This window comes from Centroberyx affinis, unplaced genomic scaffold (assembly GCF_046629955.1).
Source record: "Centroberyx affinis isolate AG114_WGS23_722 - 3 ecotype Tasmania unplaced genomic scaffold, CSIRO-AGI_Caff_v1 ptg001118l_1, whole genome shotgun sequence".
In the NCBI taxonomy this organism is placed as follows: domain Eukaryota; kingdom Metazoa; phylum Chordata; class Actinopteri; order Beryciformes; family Berycidae; genus Centroberyx; species Centroberyx affinis.
In genome coordinates, this window is record NW_027279660.1 from 55,445 (window position 1) to 78,204 (window position 22,760).

At 41.1% G+C, this 22,760-nt stretch overlaps 1 protein-coding gene across 1 annotated transcript in view; it reads right to left on the reverse strand.

Moving 5' to 3' along the window:
- LOC139647823 (mannosyl-oligosaccharide 1,2-alpha-mannosidase IA-like) overlaps positions 1–12,860 on the reverse strand; it is a 47,737-nt gene extending 34,877 nt beyond the window's left edge. The window contains exon 1 of the mRNA XM_071523799.1: positions 12,764–12,860. Coding sequence (XP_071379900.1) covers positions 12,764–12,860 — 97 coding nt within the window. The remainder of the gene's footprint in view (positions 1–12,763) is intronic.
- Positions 12,861–22,760: the final 9,900 nt, after the last annotated feature.

Here is a 22,760-nt window from a genome sequence, read left to right on the forward strand (position 1 = left end):
CTATCAAACATCACTCCTCTATAGCTGAACACTATCAAACATCACTCCTCTATAACTGAACACTATCAAACATCACTCCTCTATAGCTGAACACTATCAAACTACATCACTCCTCTATAGCTGAACACTATCAAACTACATCACTCCTCTATAGCTGAACACTATCAAACTACATCGTCCAATGTCCAATGTTGTTGGACTGGAACCTTGGACCCTATCAAACTCGCTCAAATGACTTGCTTATGCTTAAGGTCCCCCAAGCACGGTCTAAATTTGGACAATCAGCCTTTTATTTTAGTGCTCCAAATTCCTGGAATGATCTTCAACACACACTAAAAATCAATACTCTACTAACCTATGGACAATTTAAAACCATGATCACAAACCTCCCTGCCTCAATGTGTAACTGTTTTAATTGATTTTCTTTATTGTCATCTATGTCTTGTCCTATTTATTTAATACTTTGAACTTGTTTGTAACTCGACATCATTGTAAATGAGGGCAACCTCAATGGTTATTCGAGTTTAAATAAAGGTTTGAAATGAAATGAAACATCACTCCTCTATAGCTGAACACTACCAAACATCACTCCTCTATAGCTGCACACTATCAAACTACATCACTCCTAACTATAAATCTTTACATTTCAGCTGTGATTTTTCATACAACTCTTATAATCTTCTCATATACTGTATATGAATTTAGATGAATTCAAATACTTCCGGGTTTTTCATCCATTAGTTCACATTGACTCCTGCCATACAGTGATGTATGGTGATGTATACAGCTAAATCTCTATTATCGTTATGCAGCACATGCTCTGGCATTTTTATAATAAATCACACTGTTGAATACCTTGGAGAAGCAGCCTTGTTTTTAGCTTGACGACCATAAATGTCTGAAGTGGTGTCTGCATACTTTTGGCCATGTAGTGAACAGTGGCTTGACAAAACTGAGGAAAAACTGTTTGCCTCTTACTTCTGCACCGAGCCCTTCTTGCTTGTTGGGTTACTTGTTTTGCTGATGACACCTGAATATTACCATGAAACGCTTCTTTTTTTCTTTTCTTTCCACCTTGGCCCCACTGTTTTCACCCCCGTGCTCCCTATTATTGCGAGCTTGTTGTACTTATCGAATCGCCTGGGATAAAAGTGCCTGCTGGATTCCTAAAATATAAATATATAACTGTCGGCGTGTCTCTGTGTGGCCTGCTCTTTCATTTAGACTTGAAGGATTTTAGGCTGAGGGAAAATACGGAAGGGAGAAGAAGATACTGAGTAAAAGAGATGTCTGAGAGACGGAGAGCGAGAGAGAGAGAGAGATGCATCTGTTCTTGCGGTGAGTGTCCATGGCAGTAGGCTGGTAATAGACTATTGATCTGTGCTCTGAGAGGGAGAGGAGGAAGAGGAAGAGGAGGAGAGAGGGATGTTACTGTCGCCTGTAGCTGTATCTCAACCCCCCTCCCGTCTGTGTGTGTGTGTGTGTGTGTGTACAGGTCTAGACTTGCACCTCCACTTGGTTTCATTTTAAAGCTACTGTTTTACCTTCAACTGAATACAGTAATTGGGTTATGAATTTTAATTGTGGGCAACTGCTTTATTATAAGAGAATAAAAGTGTGATTTGGAGGCCGGTGTTTCTGGTTTAGGAAGCGGTTTAAATCCTCGTTTGGATGGGATTAGTTTCTCCATGGTAACTGTAATTGTTGCTTGCGGCATTTGTTCATTTTAATCCCATCTGAAGAGACTATATCGACTTACAAACTCAACCCCAATATCAATTTTGGCCCAAGTTACTTTCCGTTCTTCACACTCATAGGTGGTCTGATAACTCTTGTCCAGAAACACCTATTGCTTGTAACTGCCGATTGAATTTTGAGGACTTCATTACCCAGAAGTCCAGGTGAGGTCAGTGAACTAGATGTCTTTTTCTTAGTGTGTGGTGGGGTGGAGGAGGTGAAGAGGTTCAGCTATTGTTGTTGAGTCCAGTTTTCTCTGGACCAAGGTTATTATAGTTTTGCATTTTTCATTCGTTTTTATTTTTATTTCGTTTTGACTTTTTTCAATTTCAGTTGGGTTTTAATTAGTTTTTAAAGCGGGTTTGCTAGTTTAGTTTTTATTTTTTGAAAATGCTTAGTTTTAGTTTAGTTTTTATTAGTTTCAGTGTTAGTTTTAGTCTTTTTTTGTAATATGGGGCGAGATTCAAAAATTCAAAATACTAGGCTTATGTATGAAATAAATGGACAAAGACGAAAACTAAAGACATTTTCTATATTTCTGTATAGAATAAATTTTCTATATTTATTTATTTATTCATTATCTATAATTTTAGTTTATTTTAGTTAGTTTTGTAAACACACTATACAGTTTCAGTTAGTTATCGTTTTTTTTGTAAAGCCTCGTTTTTTATTTTTATTTCAGTTAACAAAAATGTTTTTTCACACTTAGTTTTCGTTATTTCATTCGTTTTCGTTAACGATAATAACCTTGCTCTGGACGGAACGCTCGCTCTCTACTGTTTAGGACAGAGATTTGATTTGTTGCTTTCTGCATGGAGAAGATTTCCTGCCAGCGGCCATAATGACACCAGAATTTGATTTAAGCTAATAGGGCGAATATACAGCATCTCAATTAGTGGGGATGGAACGCTCTTCTCTGTTGTAGCTCCCCTTCCAGATTTAGGCTGATAAAATCTTGCCTTGTGCAGCTGTTAAATATATTGAATATTAGCACGGATTAGCCGTCGGCCTTCAAAACCCATATTGGTCAAACCCTAATTAGCAGCATCAACCTTTAGGCTTTATTTTGACTTTGACACTGTCCCCATCCTAAAGGCCTAGGGCAGCACAGGAGGAGGAGGAGGACAAGCTGAGACGAGTATTCCCGTCTTAACGTCCTCTCTGTGGGTTCAGCTGTAAACACTGTGATTTGACTTCCTGCCAGAGAGCAGCGCTGCAGTAACTGACCTAGAGACAACAGACATTGCACATTATTACAATAATCAGTCAGCTTGGCCCTCTGTCATCGACGCCGCATCCAAAGTGTCATTATCGGTCAGCCTCTACGTTACAATAGAGATCATAAGTCATTTATAGAGCTGTGTTGAAAAAGGGGATATTTATGACTGAAGTGTTTTATCGTGATGGAAAGCTATTTCACATAAGCCTCAACGTTCTATGAAAACAGCATCTATTCTGCCTTTCAATTGTTCAATCAATTGCCAATTCATTTATCATCTCAACCTTCATTTATCAATTTTTTTGGTTACTTATTAAGAGTGTTCTACAAATAAATTATTATTCTATTGACAATTAGGTTTATTAATATATATACTGTATATATATATACAGTACTGTGCAAAAGTCTTAGGTATATGTCAAAGATATCCATAAAGCAAAGATGCTTTCAAAACTAATGAAATGAAAAGTTTCTGAATATCAAAAATTTACAATAAACAGCAGTCTACTGGCACACTAATGCAGAAAACAAATAAACATCTAAGACTTCTAAGAAATGTATATAAAAAAATCTAGGGTGCCTAAGACTTTTGCACAGTACTGTATATATACGTTTATTAATTAATTAATAAGTTAACTGCATCTGCATCAATATAAACATGGACAGAAAATTTGTAAATATAACACAAAGCATATTAGGCCGCAAAATATGAGTTAAAAAGTATAAAAAATATATGAATTCACAACATATATACACAGGTGTGCAAAATGACATGTCTAGATATGCAGACTGAGTTAGTGAGTGTGTGTGTGTGTAAATGAACATTATTCATGTGAACTGTTTGACTCCCAGTTAAGGTTAATTACTTGGACTGGAGTCAAAGTTCAGGGAAAATCAATGAACTATTTCTCGATTTTTTCGATCTCTATGACAACAGGGCCACGTTCTCATTTCACTGGCCGGGAAACACGGCGTCCACTTCTTGGTCAGTTGTGTGGGGGAAACTCTTAAAAAAAAAAAAAAAAAAAGTTCAAGACAATTCAACCCGATCCGAGTCTAGCCGCCTGCCAGACCGCCTGCTCTCCTCTGCGCCTCCCCCCGCTCGCCTCTCATTGAGAACGAATGATTACCAGTCTCGTCTAAAAAGCTCCTTTTATACTTTTGCTCTATTTATACACGACTCGCTGTCTGGAGGAGCCAGCTGGTTGCGTTAATGGGGGAGATGTACCTAATAAAGGGGCCGCCGAGTGTACGTTACCCCTGCTAACACAAGATGACCAGTGGACTATTCCTTTTACCAATAGGCATTTCTGTCTTTCGCTTTCTCTCTGTCTACCATAGTTGGAAAAAAACAAAACATCTTGTATGAATGCTTTATAAGACACTTGTTTCACTGTTAAAGCGAGAGAGAAAGAGAAATAAGGAAGGAAAGGAAGGGAAAGTGGATAGAACAACACCTATATCCTAGGAGGTGACATCAGAAATTGAGGTCCGCCCGCCAATCCCCGAAATTTCCCGACCGACAGCTGAGGTGAACTTGGATTGGCCGGGGGGGGGGGGGAGTCGAATTTTTGGGGGGGCTGTCCGGGCTTTACGTGAGACGGCTCATTCATTAGCCGCATAGCCGGGAAAAAAAAAAACACCTGTTGTCGGAAATAACAAGCACCTCTCGCACGCCGTGAAACAACTTTTTATTTCCATTCCCAGTGGGGGGGGGGGGGGGGGGGGAGTGAAGCGAGCACGCAGCAGACAGCTCTGACTGTTATTCTCCTCCCAGCTGCATATTCTGTGAAACACACTAACTTTTAAAAACAGAAGTCTGGGTTACGATGATATAAAGCAAATGTTATATTTACAATAAAAGAAATTGCTAATCCTTTATGTCACGGCTTTTGGCAAGCATTGACCAGGTCTAGATTTCAATATTCTGATAATACTAATAAGGCTATGTGACAGCAGGTTGATTTTAGTCTTGGGACAATACTTGATATTATCGAGTATCGCGATAATTTCGTGAATATCGCGATATTCACACAAAAATAATCATTCTTTAAGTGGAAAATTTGTCTTTTTAATTCAGGTGGGTTCCCTTTTCCATCAATCAGCCCATTTTTCTGGAAATGGCAGGAAGGCCATTGGAATGCGCTTGCGATAATATCGTATATCGCGATATTTTGGCGGGACAGTATCGTGATATTCGATTTTGGATATCACCCAAGCCTATCTGATTTCTTAATTTCTCTTATCCGGTTTATGAATCAGAACTTGTGTTGGTCTTGATAGGGTTAAGAGTTTTTTAAGCTGAAGGAGCTGCCCACCAGGGTGTTATTACTCCGAGTGTGAGAATTAACTCTTCAAGGGGCAATAAGTAAGGTTTTTAATGCCCCATAGCCCAAAATGGCCGTCATATATCAGCAGGGGGTTGATAGGGTTGTTGATCGATACCAATGACTCAATGATTACTTGGCCGGGTGCTGAGATTCCTGGCTTTCAAAACTCACTTTCTGGTGCGACAGAAACTTGGAACAAAAAAAAACCCCTTGGAGACTCGAGAAAATACCAATCCCCTCTGTTGTGTTAATTACAAGCCGCCAGACCTCGAGCAGCCTGGAGGGGGTTTGGGGGGGAGGAGGGGGGGGGGGGGGGGGGGGGGGGGGGGGTCTAGAGACTTAGTGTGGGAGGAGATGAGTTTTGTCAGTGCTGTTGCTGTTGTCGATGCTGTTGCAATTGGTTGCTGGTGGAGGAGGTCGATAAATGTCATAATTACTTAAAAACCTAACCGCTCAACAAATAGTTTGCCCTTCTAGGCGGACTGGTAGGGAAACAAGAACCATGTTATTCTTTTTCATCCTGGCACATAGTTTATTTAAAACAACCTAATGAAAAGAGAAGAACATGCTCCCTTCCAAAAATGCCCTGATAAGCAGAGTGGGTTGGCAGCTTTGTATATTAGGGATGGGACGATATATCAAAATCCGATATATCGCGATACAGAAATGTGATGATACGTATCGTGGGGCAGAAAAATGAATTGCGATATTAGCTCCATTTTATTCTGCTGTACTAATCACAAATGAGATGCTTGACCATCACAATTTCACAAGCTCTCCATCCAAATTATATTATTTACACTTTCTAATGACATTTTTAAACTGTTTTCTACATTCTAGCGAGCCAGTGCCATTGCTGTAAAGACCTGTGGCTCAGAAATAAACATAATTCTGCACAGTTATAGTTTGTTTGTCATGAACTTTTATTTATCACATCGTATCGTGGTTGTATCGAAATGTGAACCTCATATCAAGTATCGAATCGTATCATGAGAAAGATATCGTCCCATCCCTATTATATACTAACCAAGCTTGGGCCGATATTCGATATTATCGAATATCGCGATATTTTGTGAATACCGCGATATGGAATAGGATAGTAATAGGATAGTAAAAAAAAAAGTGACAAATTTGTCTTTTTAATTCAAGTGTGTTCCCTTTTCCACATTCAGCCCGTTTTTCAGAAAAACCTTGAAAAATAAATAGATAAAAAAAAGAATAATATTGTATATCGCGATATTTGCACAGTATCGCAATATCAAATTTTGGATCACCCAAGCCTAATACCAACATAGAGTCTCTTACAATTGACTATTATCTGGGGAGTAATGCTACAGAACCTGAACTAAACACTGCATGGAACCAGCAGTCCAGGTTACAGGATATCAGGGAAATAGCCTTAGGTGTGGGAAGTGGCTTCATTGCGTAATATTCCAGGTCAGGCTAATATTATCATCGTACATCATGTTCTATAGGGGTTGGAAACAGCAGTGACAAGGCCCTGGGGCCAAGCTGCCTTATTTACTGATGGAAGTGGATCTGCTGGAGCATGCAGCTAAAACCTATTTACTTTTTCTATGGCATGGAAATGAAGGATGGATAGAGGAAATGGAGAGAGAGAGAGAGAGAGAGAGACTGGCACAGTGAGGGGGAACAGGCTAATCTAACATTTGGTATTCACGCTATTCACTTGTTTTACTCTCTCCTCCTACATTTGCATATGATGAATTTGGGTAATGAAACAGTGGGATGGAATTTACACAAGGCTGATTGAATTTCCTCATTAAACATAAGAAGGCAATCATTAGAAATGAGCCTGTAAATCGTCCGGACCGTTTAATGGAACAGACAGGAGGGCTTCGGCTACGTTCCCGGCGAGGTTTTCCCAGCGGTGGCGGGCCGGCCTCCGGTCGTCTCATCCTATCATTTCGTTCTACGGGCTCTTATGAAAACACTTCATCTCAAAAATTCCCATCGTGTAACGGCGTTTATGCACGTCCACACATGGCATTAGAATTTGTCTGATGAAATCGGATCTGTCTTTCCTTCGACGGGACGCAGATTGCTGCGGACGTCTTCCCCTCTCGTGAAATTGATTGTCCTAAAAATGACGGTTAACGCCTCGTCGAGTTTGTTCCCCATCCAATGATATCCTGATAATCCAGATACAATCCAAGCTGCCTGATGCAGGTTTGATTGGTGTGGGCTTCCTGGTTGGATCCGTACATTCAACTTTATTTCTGTTTCTTTACTTCTAGGCTATTGAGGCATTGAATTTACCTTTTGTCGTTAATGAGGTTTGGGCAATTGGATTTTCAATGCGTCTTGAATGCGTTTACATTTGGATTCTATGCATTTTTGCCAAAAAAAACATCTGATTACAATCTGATCACCCAGGATACATGATAACGCAGTTGGTTGGCAAAGCTTTCATTTTCAATTCTGCTGGCTAGTTTTAAGCTACTTACGATAACATTTTAGCTTTGTGTAGGGCTGTAACTAACGTTTTTTTTCATTGTCGATTAATCTGCCGATTATTTTCTCGATTAATCGATTAGTTGTTTGGTCTATAAAATGTCAGAAAATGGTGAAAGATGTGGATCAGTGTTTCCCAAAGCCCAAGATGACGTCCTCAAATGTCTTGTTTTGTCCACAACCCAAAGATATTCAGTTTACTGTCATAGAGGAGGAAAGAAACCAGGAAATATTCACATTTAAGAAGCTGGAATCAGAGAATCTTGACTCGATTGTCAAAACAGTTGGCGATTAATTTAATAGTTGACAACTAATCGATTAATCGTTGCAGCTCTAGCTTTGTGTGCGCTTCCTACTTTGATTTATGTGTGAAGGTTTATTTCCATTCCTGTTATTATTTTGTTTGGATTGGGCTCACAGTTGCATTTACACTATGATATTAACATGTTTTTTGTTTTTTTTTCACCAAATTAACTTTTATTCACAAACTACATAGGTACACAAGATCACTTAACTCTTACTTGTTCAGTTTTTATTTTGAAATTAATGATGGTGACCAAAACAGTGGATTCATTTAGCATTTTAGCTACAATATATAAAAGTCGGTGCAGCACAAATCAGTTGTTAATCCTGTTTGTTGCATCATATGAAATGTATCTGTCTGTAATGTATACTTAGTTTAGTTTAGTTTATTAGTTTATTTAACAGGGGCCATGCACAAACACAACCATTGGGAGTTAGCTAATAAAATAGTTAATAAAAGTTAACTTAAAAGAGTAGAAAATATTGGGTGCCAGAGTGTTGGTCAAGTCAGTATTTTTGTCCACAAAGGATAGATGTACTTGAAAGCCTAAAATTCAATTCATGCACTCTTACAAAATTGCAGAAGAGTTGCTATTAAGTTTGAACAACCATCGGAAATCACAGGATTTGAAAGCAATATCGGTTGTATTAAAAATCACAATAAATGTGTGTAACAGTTCATAAGTTCAGTCCTTAAACTCCGAAAAATAGAAGTCCAACAAAAACTGTGTCCCTATTTTTCCATAGAATTACTTACAGTCCAGAGTTCAATAAGTTTTAACAAAAATAATTCTATTCACAGTCAATATAATAAAAATAATTCAAGGCTCCGCAGTTTCAGCAAAAAAAATAGTTCAGTTCACAGTTCAATGATTTGCAAAAAAAATGTAGTTACAAATCATGGATGTAAGGTTGTGAATGGGCAGGGAGATACGATTTATGTAAGCATGCTTATGTAACAGTGTTTTTTTGTTTTATGACGTGGAGTTTTGGGTGTGAAGAGGTCAGTCACACTGCTGAATAGAGTGTGGTAAAGGAGTCAACCATGCAAGGCTGTCATGGAGACTATCAGACTCTACAGTGCTGAGTACATTTACATGTGGTTGGCAGTTGATTTTACTGTTGGGGAGTGATTCACAGCCCTTTATCTCCATCACAGCTTCCACAGTGGCTGGGTTAAACAGCCGCACTGACCGACTTTGCATACGAGCATTTATGTAAATTGAGATGTATCGAATTAGAGAAGTTGAATGTAGGCTTGGGCCGATATTCAATATTATTCAATATTTCAGTATTACTCAATATTATTGAGTATCGCGATATATTGTGAATATCACAATATTGGATTGGACATTGGAGGTAATCTGGAAGAAATAAAAGAAAATACCCCCCCAAAAAAAGAATAATATCATAATATGTGATAATATCATATATCGCAATATTGTGGCGGGAAATTATCGTTATATTAAATTTTTGGATAACGCCCGAGCCTAATGGACAGGGCAAATTTTGATACAAGGTCCTTAATATCAGAAAAAAAGTCAGAGTCAGAAAAGTGACAAAAAAAAATTATTGCAAAAAAATTAAGCGATGTTGAAAAAATAATGATGCGGTCTAAGCAGCCCAACGAATAGTTCAATTTCATTGCAGATCAAAACAGCTAAAAGAAATAGCTCTGGATGTTCAGAAATGTCAATCATGACCTCACGGTCTTATATCTCTTCAGTGGAAAAGATGTCCACTGTTCTATGACTATTTGAAGGTGCATTAGAGTATTGCCAAGTGTATTTATTTGTTTTTGTCTTCAGGTAAAAAAGCATGACATATGACCAATATGACTGACATGAAAGAACAACAACTTGACCAATTCATGTATTTTTTTGCGGAATTTCACAAATTTGCTTAAAATTGGCCTGATGGAAATTTATTGTAGCTCAGTGATTCTCAACCTTTTTCATATCAAGGACCTCGAATTTAGTCCACATTAGGGCCACAGACCCCCATTTAATGAGATGTTGTCTCTCAAACCCAAATCTGAGAATATTTTTATTGTTCGATATGATTTTGTCCAGAATTCCATGACTATCTGTATTGTAGGTAGAGAGATAACAGTGAAACTATCAAAACAGTCATTCTCTCACTGTGTTCACTTCTTGTAAATGAAATAATGGTGAAGTTTAACAATTCATCGATTTGTTGTGGACCCCCTGGAACCTCTTCAAGGACCCCTGGTGGTCCCCAGATCCTACGTTGAGAAGCACTACTGTAGCTACTACGGATGTCGATTTCACCTAAAAAAAAAAAAATCTAATTTTGCTATGAATTGACTGAAATGAGTCAAATTCGACTGACATTTGAATATTAATGCTAAAATTAGCGAGGCGTGTGGTCTTTCTGTGACTCAGTTTCTGAATATCAGAAGCATGTACGCGTGTTTTGTGTGCTAAAAACCAAGTAGCAGGCTAGTAGAAGAGAAATACTGTATATAAAGCATCTGCTACTGGCTTCACTGATGAAGATCTGTACATTAAGGGAGGAAGACAAGTGTGTATCTATGTGTGTGTGTGTGTGTGTGTGTGTGCGTGCGCTCGTGCACACACTGCGTTTTAGTGTCAAGTGACTGGTCTTATCAGCAGCGGAGGCAAATAGTCATTACACAGCTACCTCATTCACACACACACACACACACACACACACTCGCTATCTTATCTCGTCAAGGGCCTGCCAAAGCACTTCTCTGAACTGTCACGGACACCCCCACTGACACACACACACACACACACACCCATCATCTGGAGCAGAAGACATCTTATTAGAACTTAACAAATATCCTCACTGTTTGAGAATTTAATTAGGTCAGGAAAGGGAGAGAGGGGTCTTAAATTAAAAATCCAATTCCCGCTCTTATTAATCCAATCAGAATAAATTACAGTAGTCATTATGTGTACACACACACACACACACACACACCTGCATAAACACACACACAAATCCAACTCATACATCGGTGTGGGAGGTTTACTGTTATTTTTAGTGGTTTACTGTTCAGTTAGTTAGCACCAAGGATGGAGACTAAATAAAAAAAAAATTCTCACTTCATCACTTGTTGACTATTGACAGATTTACAGTTCCACAGATGTTTGCATGTTTACAGAGCAACAAAGCATGTCACAGCATAAATACAGGATGTGTCCCTCCATATTAACACATTTACAGAGCAGATACGCAATGAGAAAGATGTGATTTTTACTCCTTAGTCACTGTCCCAGTCCATTAAAACAACGTCATTAACTTCGAACTTCTGCGAGGCTTTTGCCGCGGATAAGTCACTGACTCTGAGTCAGCAGAAAGGCAGAAAGGTTACAAAGTTTCCCAAGAAGAAGAAGGAGAAAAAAAAGAATGCCAAATATGACAAAGACGGACACCCCGCCGGCATCAAAACCCCTTTGTAAAAGCCGCTATGAAGTTGCCCACCAGCATATTTCAACTGCCTACATCATCTTTGTATCGCAGAATTTGGATACTTGTAACTGTAGATGTAGAAAAAAAAATGGAGAGTTTTAGAGAGAATTAAACGTAAAGATACTGAAAACTGCCATTGCTCTTCAAAAACCCATATTAGCCAAACTCTCAACGGTTTAATCCCAATACTTTGAAGTCACAGGTCTCTCAACAAATACATTACAGATTAAATGAGATCCTGGTATCACAGTTCAACATTAGCAGATGTGGTGTCAGATCTATGGGAGCCTCTGCATTCCTCTGAGTCTGGCTTCTAAACCGACAAACTCAAGTCAAGAGCCTCCGACAAAACACAATGACACTGCGTGAGGAGCAGCAGGCTGTGTGTGTGTGTGTGTGTGTGTGTGTGTGAGTGTGTGAGTATGGCGGGATAAGAGAGGACTTAGAAAGGACACACACACACACACACACACACACACACACACTCCCCAATCTAGCGGACGCTCACTAGTGTCAGGAATGACAGAAAGAGATAGGGACCAGTCTAATGAAAAAAGGATGTGTGTGAGTGTGTGTGTGTGTGTGTGTGTGTGTGTGCATTATATTTATTAACTAGCCCCTGGAGTCGTGCAGCAGCACACAGTGTCCTTCAGCATAGAGAGAGAGAGAGAGAGAGAGAGAGACGGAGAAGGAAGATTAAGAGAAAAGAGTGATACATGAGTGAAATGGAGAGAAGGGAGAGAGAGAGAGAGAGCTCTTACTATACACATGACCGGCTTCATTAACAGCACGGAACGACTGGCGACTAGCACAAATAGCATATCAATATATAATAAAGATGACATTTATTATTTATCCATTAGTGACGTTACATAACCAGGGCGAAAGAGCTGCACTTTTTCATTTTTTTTTATTTTTTTTTAAATGATATGGAAATATCCTCTGTACAGATGTATCAGATGTAACAGTCAGGGAAAAAGTAATATGATTTAGCAATGTCATGCAGTCCCCCCCCCCCCTCCCCATACACACACACACACACACACACCCTCCTCTCCTCTGTCTCATACACTCACTCCATCCCCCCCGAGTCAATACATCCATAGATGGATGGCTGTAACTGACGGCCAATTTGGCTGCTAATCTAAAGGCCAAGGCTGCTGGTGGCAGGGACAAGGGATCAATCATGTGTGTGAGTGTGTGTGTGTGTGTGTGTGTGTGTGCGTCTCCCACTCACCAAATAGATTGCTGGAGTGGCCTTGCTTGGAGACAGGCCTGAGTTCATTGGAACCCCAGGCGTAGCGCTTGTAGCTGTCCCACGCGTGCTTCATCATCTGACGGGGGAGGAAGAGGAGGGAGGAGGGAGGAGGAGGAGGACAAATGAGAAGAGTTTAAGAGCAGGACAATCACCTTTGGCTGTTGAAGAGACTACAGGTTGGGTCTGTTCGAGTTAGGGGACGAGTTGGTACTTTGATTTGGTGAAATGCAACTGAGTCCAAGTAGAAATTTGGGAAAATTGTTTTTTTTCCCAATCAGTGACATGTGAACAGAATGACAAACTCAAATGTGTTCCAAGAAAAACTCTCTAAAACAACGAGTTGCTTCACTTGATTCAAAGTCTTTAACTCATAAATCTTGTCCTTAACCCATAATTGACTTTATTTTGAACCCATAATGCACAGTGCTTCTTGTAGTTGGGTGGGATCACCCTTAAGGTCCAAGTGAGGACTGGGTGCCTGCTGAAATTACTACTAGTACTACAGCGGTAACTATGGTAACAGTTCCCCATCCTGCATCAGTACTACAGCGGTAACTATGGTAACAGTTCCCCATCCTGCATCAGTGCTACAGCGGTAACTATGGTAACAGTTCCCCATCCTGCATCAGTACTACAGCGGTAACTATGGTAACAGTTCCCCATCCTGCATCAGTACTACAGCGGTAACTATGGTAACAGTTCCCCATCCTGCATCAGTACTACAGCGGTAACTATGGTAACAGTTCCCCATCCTGCATCAGTGCTACAGCGGTAACTATGGTAACAGTTCCCCATCCTGCATCAGTACTACAGCGGTAACTATGGTAACAGTTCCCCATCCTGCATCAGTACTACAGCGGTAACTATGGTAACAGTTCCCCATCCTGCATCAGTACTACAGCGGTAACTATGGTAACAGTTCCCCATCCTGCATCAGTACTACAGTGGTAACTACGGTAACAGTTCCCCATCAGGCCATGCATCAATACTACAGTGGTAGCCATGCCAACCGTCCCTCATCCTGTATCAGTACTACAGTGGTAGCCATGGAAACAGTCCCCCATCGTGCATCAGTACTACAGCAGTAGCCATTGCAACAGTTCACCCATCTTGAATCAGTACTACAGTGGTAGCCATGGCAACAGCCCCCCCCATCCTCCATTTATGTTTACTGTCACATATCAGACCAATTAGGGGTTCAAGCCTGTAGTGCTGAAAGCCTATTGATTGTTAAACAATCTACCTCAGAGACCGTAAGTCCTAGAGCAACCAAATCTGGTGGATAGGTTTCAAATCTCCTGAGCTACCAAGCCTAGAATCTTTTTCCCCTACAATTACTTGTCAAGACACATCCACTGCATGTATGCATTTTAATTTCTGCCATGATAGTTTTTAATTTTATGCAAAACCTATTTTTTGCTATTTTCCCGCAAAGTAAATCCAATCTCAATGAAAGTAGTACTAGTAGCAGTAGTAGTAGTAATAGTAGTAGTAGTAGTAGTAGTAGTAGTAGTAATAGTAGTAGTAGTAGTAGTAGTAGTAGTAGTAGTAGTAGTAGTAGTAGTAGTAGTAATAGTAGGAGTAGTAGCAGTAGGAGTAGTAGCAGCAGCAGTAGTAGTGGCAGTAGTAATATTAACAGTAGCAGTAGTATTAACAAGCTGCACAGAGCTGTTTGCTTGTTTATTCAAAGTTTATTAATATTGAACATGTCGTGTGGCCAATCCCACACCGCACGTCCTTGGGTCCCCAGCAACACACCCGCCAAGTGTGAAGTAGAGCGGACGAATGGTTATTGAGATATGCGAAGGACACACATACAGACAGAGATTCCTTGCTTTATAGTATGATGAATAAGCGAATGAACAATAAATGAAGAAGAAAAAACTGAATACAATAAAAAGGGTGAATGCACAGAATAGTTAAAAATGAATGAAACAGAAAACAGCCACGTTCAAGGCATCTGAAACATTTAGGCTGTGTGAATCTAATGAAATCCCAGTAGGAAATGTTAGGAAAACACAGGAACAGCCAATTCTGTCAGAGCTGTATGTATCTTTGCCAAGTCATATTGTATATGACAAAACACACACACACACACACACACACAAACTGTGGTTACTATAAGAGTTGCCTCTCATCATGCCAACATCAACAGACTGCTAATCCCCATTTACACACACACACACACACACACTGAGCGGAGACAGAGGAGTGTAGTGGAGACCGGGGCAGAGATAGGCCTCTTCTTCTCCTTTGTGAACAAACGCAGATGGGGAAGAAGGGATAAGCCGAGGGAGAGAAAGGAGGAAGGAGGAAGGAGCTGCCTGACACCTGTTTGATTTGGTGTGGATCTGAAAATGTGTTAAATTCTCACGCTAAAGTATAGAAACGCTCCCTCCACCGATCCTCTTCGTGTCCACGCTGGACAAGCCTGGGGCATTCTCTCTCTCCCTCTCTCTCTCTCTCTCTCTCAGTGTGCGTGTGTGTGTGTGTGTCGGACACCCCCGCGGGGCCACGGAAGGAAAAAGTCATCTGTGACGCAGCGTGGATCCCAGCGCGGCGCTAGCCAATACACAGCGTCCTCGCACGCTCAATCCAACAATCTGATTAGTTTAGTGACTCCCGCGCCGGGGGGGGGGGGGGGCGGGAGTGGAGAAAGTAGGAAGAATGGGGACAAAGAAAACAAACCAAAAAAAAAAAAAGAAAAACAGTGTGAGAGAAAGGAGAAAGAGAGCGGCGTGGGGGTATAACTGTGAGAGAGAGAGAGAAAGCCAGAGTGATTTGTCAGCATCCACATGTACGTCCAGCATAAAAGAATCTAAATCTCTTTTGTGACTGAAGGAAAATAATAACTTCCTTATTCCCTATGGTACGGCCAGATCGATGAGGTCATCCTGAGAAATTGTCCCTGTGTGAAAAGGCAGGACTACAAAGAAAATGGCGTCTGACAAATGCTGCCCTGGTGGATCTTTTTACTGAAATCTTCTAAGCTCAGGTGTGTCACACTCACGGCCCGGCACCTCATTTTATGTGGCCCGCGAGAGCTTGCAAAGAATATAATTTGCGCAATACAATTCTATGCTGCGTTGAGGAAGCACGGTGTCCATAAACTACATGTCCCAGAAAGCATCCCGATTTTGGGGCGGCATAGGAAAGCCCTGTGTTCCGCGGACTTTTCTGGCAAATATACGTTGATGTGGGCGGAGATAATCGGCCTTTTCCGGACGTATTTGGACGCGCGTTAAGGTGGAAAACGGACATTTCCGGACGTATTTGGACGCGCGTTAAGGTGGAAAACGGCCTTTTCCGGACGTATTTGGACGCGTGTTAAGGTGGAAAACGGACTTTTCCAGACGTATTTGAACGCGTGTTAAGGTGGAAAACGGACTTTTCCGGACGTATTTGAACGCGTTAAGGTGGAAAACGGACTTTTCCGGACGTATTTGAACGCGTTAAGGTGGAAAACTGACTTTTCCGGACGTATTTGGACGCGTGTTAAGGTGGAAAACGGACTTTTCCGGACGTATTTGAACGCGTTAAGGTGGAAAACTGACTTTTCCGGACGTATTTGGACGCGTGTTAAGGTGGAAAACGGACTTTTCCGGACGTATTTGGACGCGTGTTAAGGTGGAAAACGGACTTTTCCGGACGTATTTGGACGCGCGTTAAGGTGGAAAACGGACTTTTCCGGACGTATTTGGACGCGCGTTAAGGTGGAAAATGTCGCCAGACATGTCCGGATAGAGTGCGTTTCCGTACGCGTGTACAGAGATGTACAGGACGGAAACGTAACTTTTCGTCAAATGATTAAAAAAACGTCGATTACCATGGCAACGGTAGAAGCTTCGAAGCATTCGGGTCAGCCCTAGTTGACGCGGAGGGAAGGCAATTTAATGAGAGATGGGAAAGCGAATACATGTTTGTGAATAGGTTATTTGTAACGAGGCAGTGCCAAAGGAATACTTATTAGGAATAGTTATTAATTATTAAGTTATTACTAAAACCAATAATAATTGAACGCAGAGGCAATTATGTGAATGTGTATATGATGGCCCGGGATGAAATTGAGTTTGACACCCCTGTTCTAGCTGGTCTTAGTATAAGAAGTGGTTTAAACATCAGTATAGCATTGCCAAATTAATCGTGACACCTTGGTACAATTACAAACAAATGCAACCATTGGCGGAGACGACTGGCAGCCTCTATCTCATGTTATGGTATCGTCTCTTATGTATGGTAAAGATGGTATTGTTAATGCGGCTGTTTCTCAAAATGAAGACCACATTTCCCATAAACCCCCCCCAGTCAGTATCGATATTATCCAGCAGATTCCCCCCCGGCGAAAAATGCCGTCTAGAGTAGCCTGTAGCTTCCGGGTCTGGTAAATAGAGACGACTGGAACGACTGATAATGCCAATGAGCTGTGCTTTGCCTCGCGGGTCCCCACTGCTTAATCTCGTCCTCCCCGTTTATTTGTCTCTCTGCTTTCGCGCCGGTGTGTAACTCTCGATTGTCTGGTCTCTCTCGGAGTCTCTCTAGTCGCCGTGTCTGCTGGTTCGCCGGAACAGCCTCACGATGTGGCTGAAATTCATTTGCATTGGCATCGTCGGTCTGAACGTAACCCATTCAAAACCTATGGAAATCCTGACCTGCTGCGGTGGCTTCCTCCTTGACCGTATGCAAAACAGGTAGATGTGGAAAAAATTTGACAACTCAACTTAGAATGACTCCAGCAGACCACTCCATGTCATGTGTCAGCATATTGCGGGTCATGCTGGGTCCACATTTCAAAATAAGAGTCAAATATAGAAATCCCAATGGAAAAGGCTGTAATGCTGCACCGTACAATGCTATTTATTTAGTGAATGGTGGACTTGGACGTGGAATGGTCCATTTCTGAGACATTCAAAGTTCATTTTAACGATGAAACCTAACTTCTGAGTTTGGTTCATGGGTGGGTCGGTCTACGAGTGGGTTGGTGGGTCGGTAGGTCCGCAGGTCCATGGATTGGTCTTTGGGTCTATCGTTTGCCCAGTAGGGGAGTCGGTCAGTCCGTTGGTCAGTTGGTGGGTGAGTGGATAGGTTGGTAGGTCGGTCGGTGGATCGGTCGGTCAGTGGGTCAGTCAGCCGGTGGATTGGTGGGTCAGTGGTTGGGTTGGTGGATCAGTCAGTCGGTCAATCTGTGGTTCTAGAATCGGTTCTACAATTCAACACTAAATCCACGACAACTATAATCTTGGGACTAAATCTTTTTCTCGGTTTTGTGGCCTAATGTGTTTCCATTTGGGGGACCAGGATAGGGCTACTACAAATATCCGATAAATTCAAAAAAATGATCTGTTTTCCAATATTCTTTCTATTCAGAATTGCCACTTATCGTCCCTATGGACCATCCACGGTAAACTTGGAGAGTAAGAAGAGAAATGGCCTCCATGGGTGTGTTAAGAAATTGATGGTAAGAAAGGTAGTCTAGACCAGTGGTTCTCAACCTTTTTCATATCAAGGACCCCTAATTTAGTCCACATTAGGGCCACAGACCCCGATTTGATGAGATTTTGTCTCTCAGACTCAAATCTGAGAATATTTTCATTGTCAGATATGATTTTGTCCAGAATTCGATGACTATCAGTACTGTAGGTAGAGAGATAACAGTGAAACTATGATCAAAACAGTCATTCTAAAATGACAAAATAATGAAGTTTAACAATTCATCAATTTGCTGGGGACCCCCTGGAATGCCCTAAGGACCCTTGGTGGTCCCCGGACCCCACGTTGAGAACCACTGGTCTAGACTGCACAGCTCAATGAACCTCTACCACTAAGTACTATTAAAGCTAAGCTTGAGATGTTTGAATTTCTGAAAGTTTGAAGGTCTTCACTACCCAGAATTCTAGTAAGCTCCTATTTTGTGCATCTTTAAATTCATTCTAAATGTCTATTTTCTTTATTTAATTAGTAATTTTTCACATTTTGAAAAGCTTAATATTTTTGGCATATTGGTTTGCCGTATATAGTTGACACAATACACTATATGGAACTTTTGTGCATTGGTTAAAAAAAAAAATTTTTTTGACTTTTTTAAATCAAGTTTGTCACATCTAATTTTTTTTTTTTTCAACACTTCATTGTAAGACTCAATAAATTATTTGATTTAAAAAAAATAACCAATAGTTGTAGCCCCAGTTCATGCCATGAAAGCATCTGATATGCCCTGGTTTAATTAGCGTTAGTGTGAAGAGGCCAGTGATGGAGATCATAGCAGAGAGAAAGGGGGAGGACTGGGGTTGGCTTGTTTAATATCACTGGATTTTCAATAGAGCAGGCTGCACAAAAGACACTGTGTTTACATGCAGCAGACACTTGTCAACACACACACACACACGCAAATACAGAGCAGGTGTACTGTGGCGAACCGCCGAGTCTAAAGGGTCGGAAAGAGGGGATGAAGAGGGGGAAGAAAGGGTGGAGGGATCACTCATTAAACTGGGGCATCCATTGCAAAAACTGAATTAAATTTTCCCATCTCTCTTTATTAGGCAAATTAAATAGAAACACTGAATGCAGCTTCAATGGACGCACTAGTAAACAGGCTCAGCTCGACTGGTGTCCTTCAAAATCTAAAACTGCAATATATTGGTATTGGTGTACTGGATGGATAGAGAAGTGTGGACCAGGTTAGTCGGTTATATTTCCTCTGTGAGGGGGGTGGAGGTTTGTTGGGGTGTTTGAAAAAGAGATCCCCTATGACCCGTCAGTTTTGGGAAAGACACAGAGTCAGAGAGTGGGAGAAAGAGAGAGAGAGAGAGAGAGAGAGAGAGACAGGGGACAGAGAAAGGATGGGCTGAGATGATTCAGCGATTTAAAGGACTAATCCACGACTGTTTCCTCAGTCAGCAGTTTGCAAAAAAAGCTCGACCTGGGGAAGGGAAAGACCGGGAGTGGACAGTGATGTCACAGAACTAGTGTCTGCCAGTTATGATCGGTGGCTGATTGACTGGTGCATCCCTAATAAAGATGAATTTCAACTGTCACTCATTTCCCTGTGAAAAAGACAGTTTTCTGCTGCTGGGACCCCCCAATTCCTCATCTTATTTCATCTGATTTTAGTTTTAATATCCATGACATTTGTTCCAGTCTTAAAGTGTGGCCCCTCTTCCAGCTCTGAATGCGCCCGTCCCGCTAATCCAGGTTATAGACTTGTCCCGTAAAACTCTTTATCCGCCACCTTCAGACGCTCAAATCTGCTCTCACACACACACACACACACACACACACACACACACACAGACTTCGTGGCTCTTATAGTGCCTGTGCTGTAACCTGCAGTGCTATATGAAGCATCTCCCTGCCACTTTTCACCACAATGTCAGCTCTATGGAGTGAACTGTAGTGTGCCACCACACACACACACACACACACACACACACACACACACACACACAGTAAAGGGACTGTGGAGTTGAAGCCTACACAATCTCTCCCAGAGGATCATATTCCTGTACAATACAGTTCCTCTCTCTTACTACCCATATGTTATTGCCAGTGTGTGTGTGTGTGTGTGTGTGCATGAGGGTGTGTGTGTCTTCTTTACTGCTGACTGATACAGCACTGCTTCTACTACTGCTGGTGCTGACTCACAGCTAGTCAGCACACTGCGACACACACACACACACACACACACACACACACACTAGACTAGGGAAAGGCTGACTGACAGAAACGGCCGTTAAATGTGTTCAATTAAAACAGTGAGCCGGTCAGTAGGTCAATCGGTCAGTCAGTCGACCTGTCAGTCAGTCAGTCAGTCTGTAGACTAGTCAGTCAGTCAGTAAAACAGTAACCCAGTCAGCCAGCAAATCAGCCAGTCTGTAAACCAGTCAACAAAGCAGTCAGCCAGGAAACCAGTTAGTAAACCAATCAGTCGGGTGGCCAGTTAAGCACTGGTTCCTTCATTCCTTAATTGAACCATTCATCTAGCCAGCCAGTAAACCAGTCAGTCAAGAATTGGTTCCTTCATTCATCAGTTCAACCATTCATTTAGCCAGTCGGCAAGCCAGGAAACCACTCAGCCTCTAACCAATCAGAAAACCAGCCAGCAAAACAATCATTCAGCCAGTAAACCAGTCAGTCACCCAGTAAACCAGTCAGCCAGCCAGTTGGTCAGCCAGTACACCAGTCAGTAAGCCGGTCAGTCATCATGCAGCTTGTCGTTTGCTGCTTTTATGGCTGACTTTAAAGGAATAGTTCACCCAAAAATGAAAATTTTACCCTCATTTCAGTTGGAAGGGAAAAGGAGATAAAGATGTAAGTACTGGACTTACAGTGCAATCGTTTGGCTTCAGAACACTTGGATTCCACTGTTTGGAGTCATTTTATGGTAATTTTTTGCCTTTTTTGGAACTCTAAAATCTCCGTTCACTTGGATTTTGGAGAAAGCTGTGAGTATATAATGACAAATTTCAAATTTTTGGCTGAAATCTTCCTTTAAGCCCTGCACACTATGCTCAGCTCCAGCAGCCAACCAGCAAACCAGCCTGGAAATCTGCTGTGTCGTACTACTACCCCTCCACACCCACACACACACACACACACACACACACACCTGTCAAACAGCTGCCATCGCACACACAAAGACGGGAGAGAGGTAAAGCAGCCGAAGCAAGGTTCTATTAAAATATGAATGAATTTTTAATACCCGCGCTGTGTGAGAGACTGTACTGTATTACAGCTGACATAAAAAAAAAAAAGAACACGACATGATCAAGTTACAAAACGCTACAAACCCTCCGGAAACACCCTGACACATCTGCGTCTGTACTAGAAAGCACTAAAAACACATTCACAGTAAGGCCGGTTTGTCAATATTGGCATTTTTTTTATTAAATATCAGATATCACAGCAGCTTCAATCCAAATATGTGCATTTGCGGCCTTCAAAAATCGGAAAACTTGGAATTTGGTTGGCATGAATATGATTAGGGCTGGGCGATAATTCAATATTATTGTTTATCATCTTTCAGTGGAATCATATCGTGATGATATGAAGATATTTTGATATCGTGACACACATTTCTGCTGTCTAAATTGATGATGACAAGCAAATTTTACTTAAAAACTCTCATAAAATGAGGTATGGTAGGAATATTATTTGAATATTTCTGTTTTGTTTTGACATCACACCTAACATTACCATTCGGTTCAATGAGATGAACATTAATTTGATTATTTAACGTGATTTTGCATACATGAGCCATATCGTGATATATATTGATATCGAGAAAAATCCTTATGACTGTCGTGATATCGATTTCAACCATATCGCCCAGCCCTAAATATGATCAAATTAAAATATTTCAAATACCAGCAACAAAACATCAAATATCAGCAGATTATAAGAAAAGAAAAGCTAAAAAAAAAATACATTTTCCCATGAGCTGGTATGCAAAACATTCATCTGTCTTTATGCGTGAATAAGCAGCTTTGGCATCGGAGTGGAAGACATACATATAAATGACATAATGGATGAGAACTGGATCTTTAGAATAGAGTAAACATGCAAAAATTGTGTATTTGGAAGCCGTATAAATATATATATGTGTAAAAAAAAAACACACATCAGTGGAGCATTCAGGACCAATTGTGGGTTTGGAAGTTCTGGTGTTATATGCAGGGACGCTGCCATAGCTTAGTGAACTGAAGCTGCTGAATAACATGTCAGACTATAGATAGATGGCTTAGATCATTAGCACCCAGGCTGGCTGAAAGAGCCTCGTGGATGAATAGACTCTGATTTCATGCTTTTTATGGAACAACTGGTTATTAGACTGCTCGGCGTAATGGAAAATGCGAGCGAGAAATAACACAGACGCAACACAATAAGAGGATGAGAGTTAACTGTGCTAATTATGCTGCCCTATCCCTCTGCAGAGTATGCGCACACACACACACACATGCATAAGTGTTTTCTTTCTTTGCAC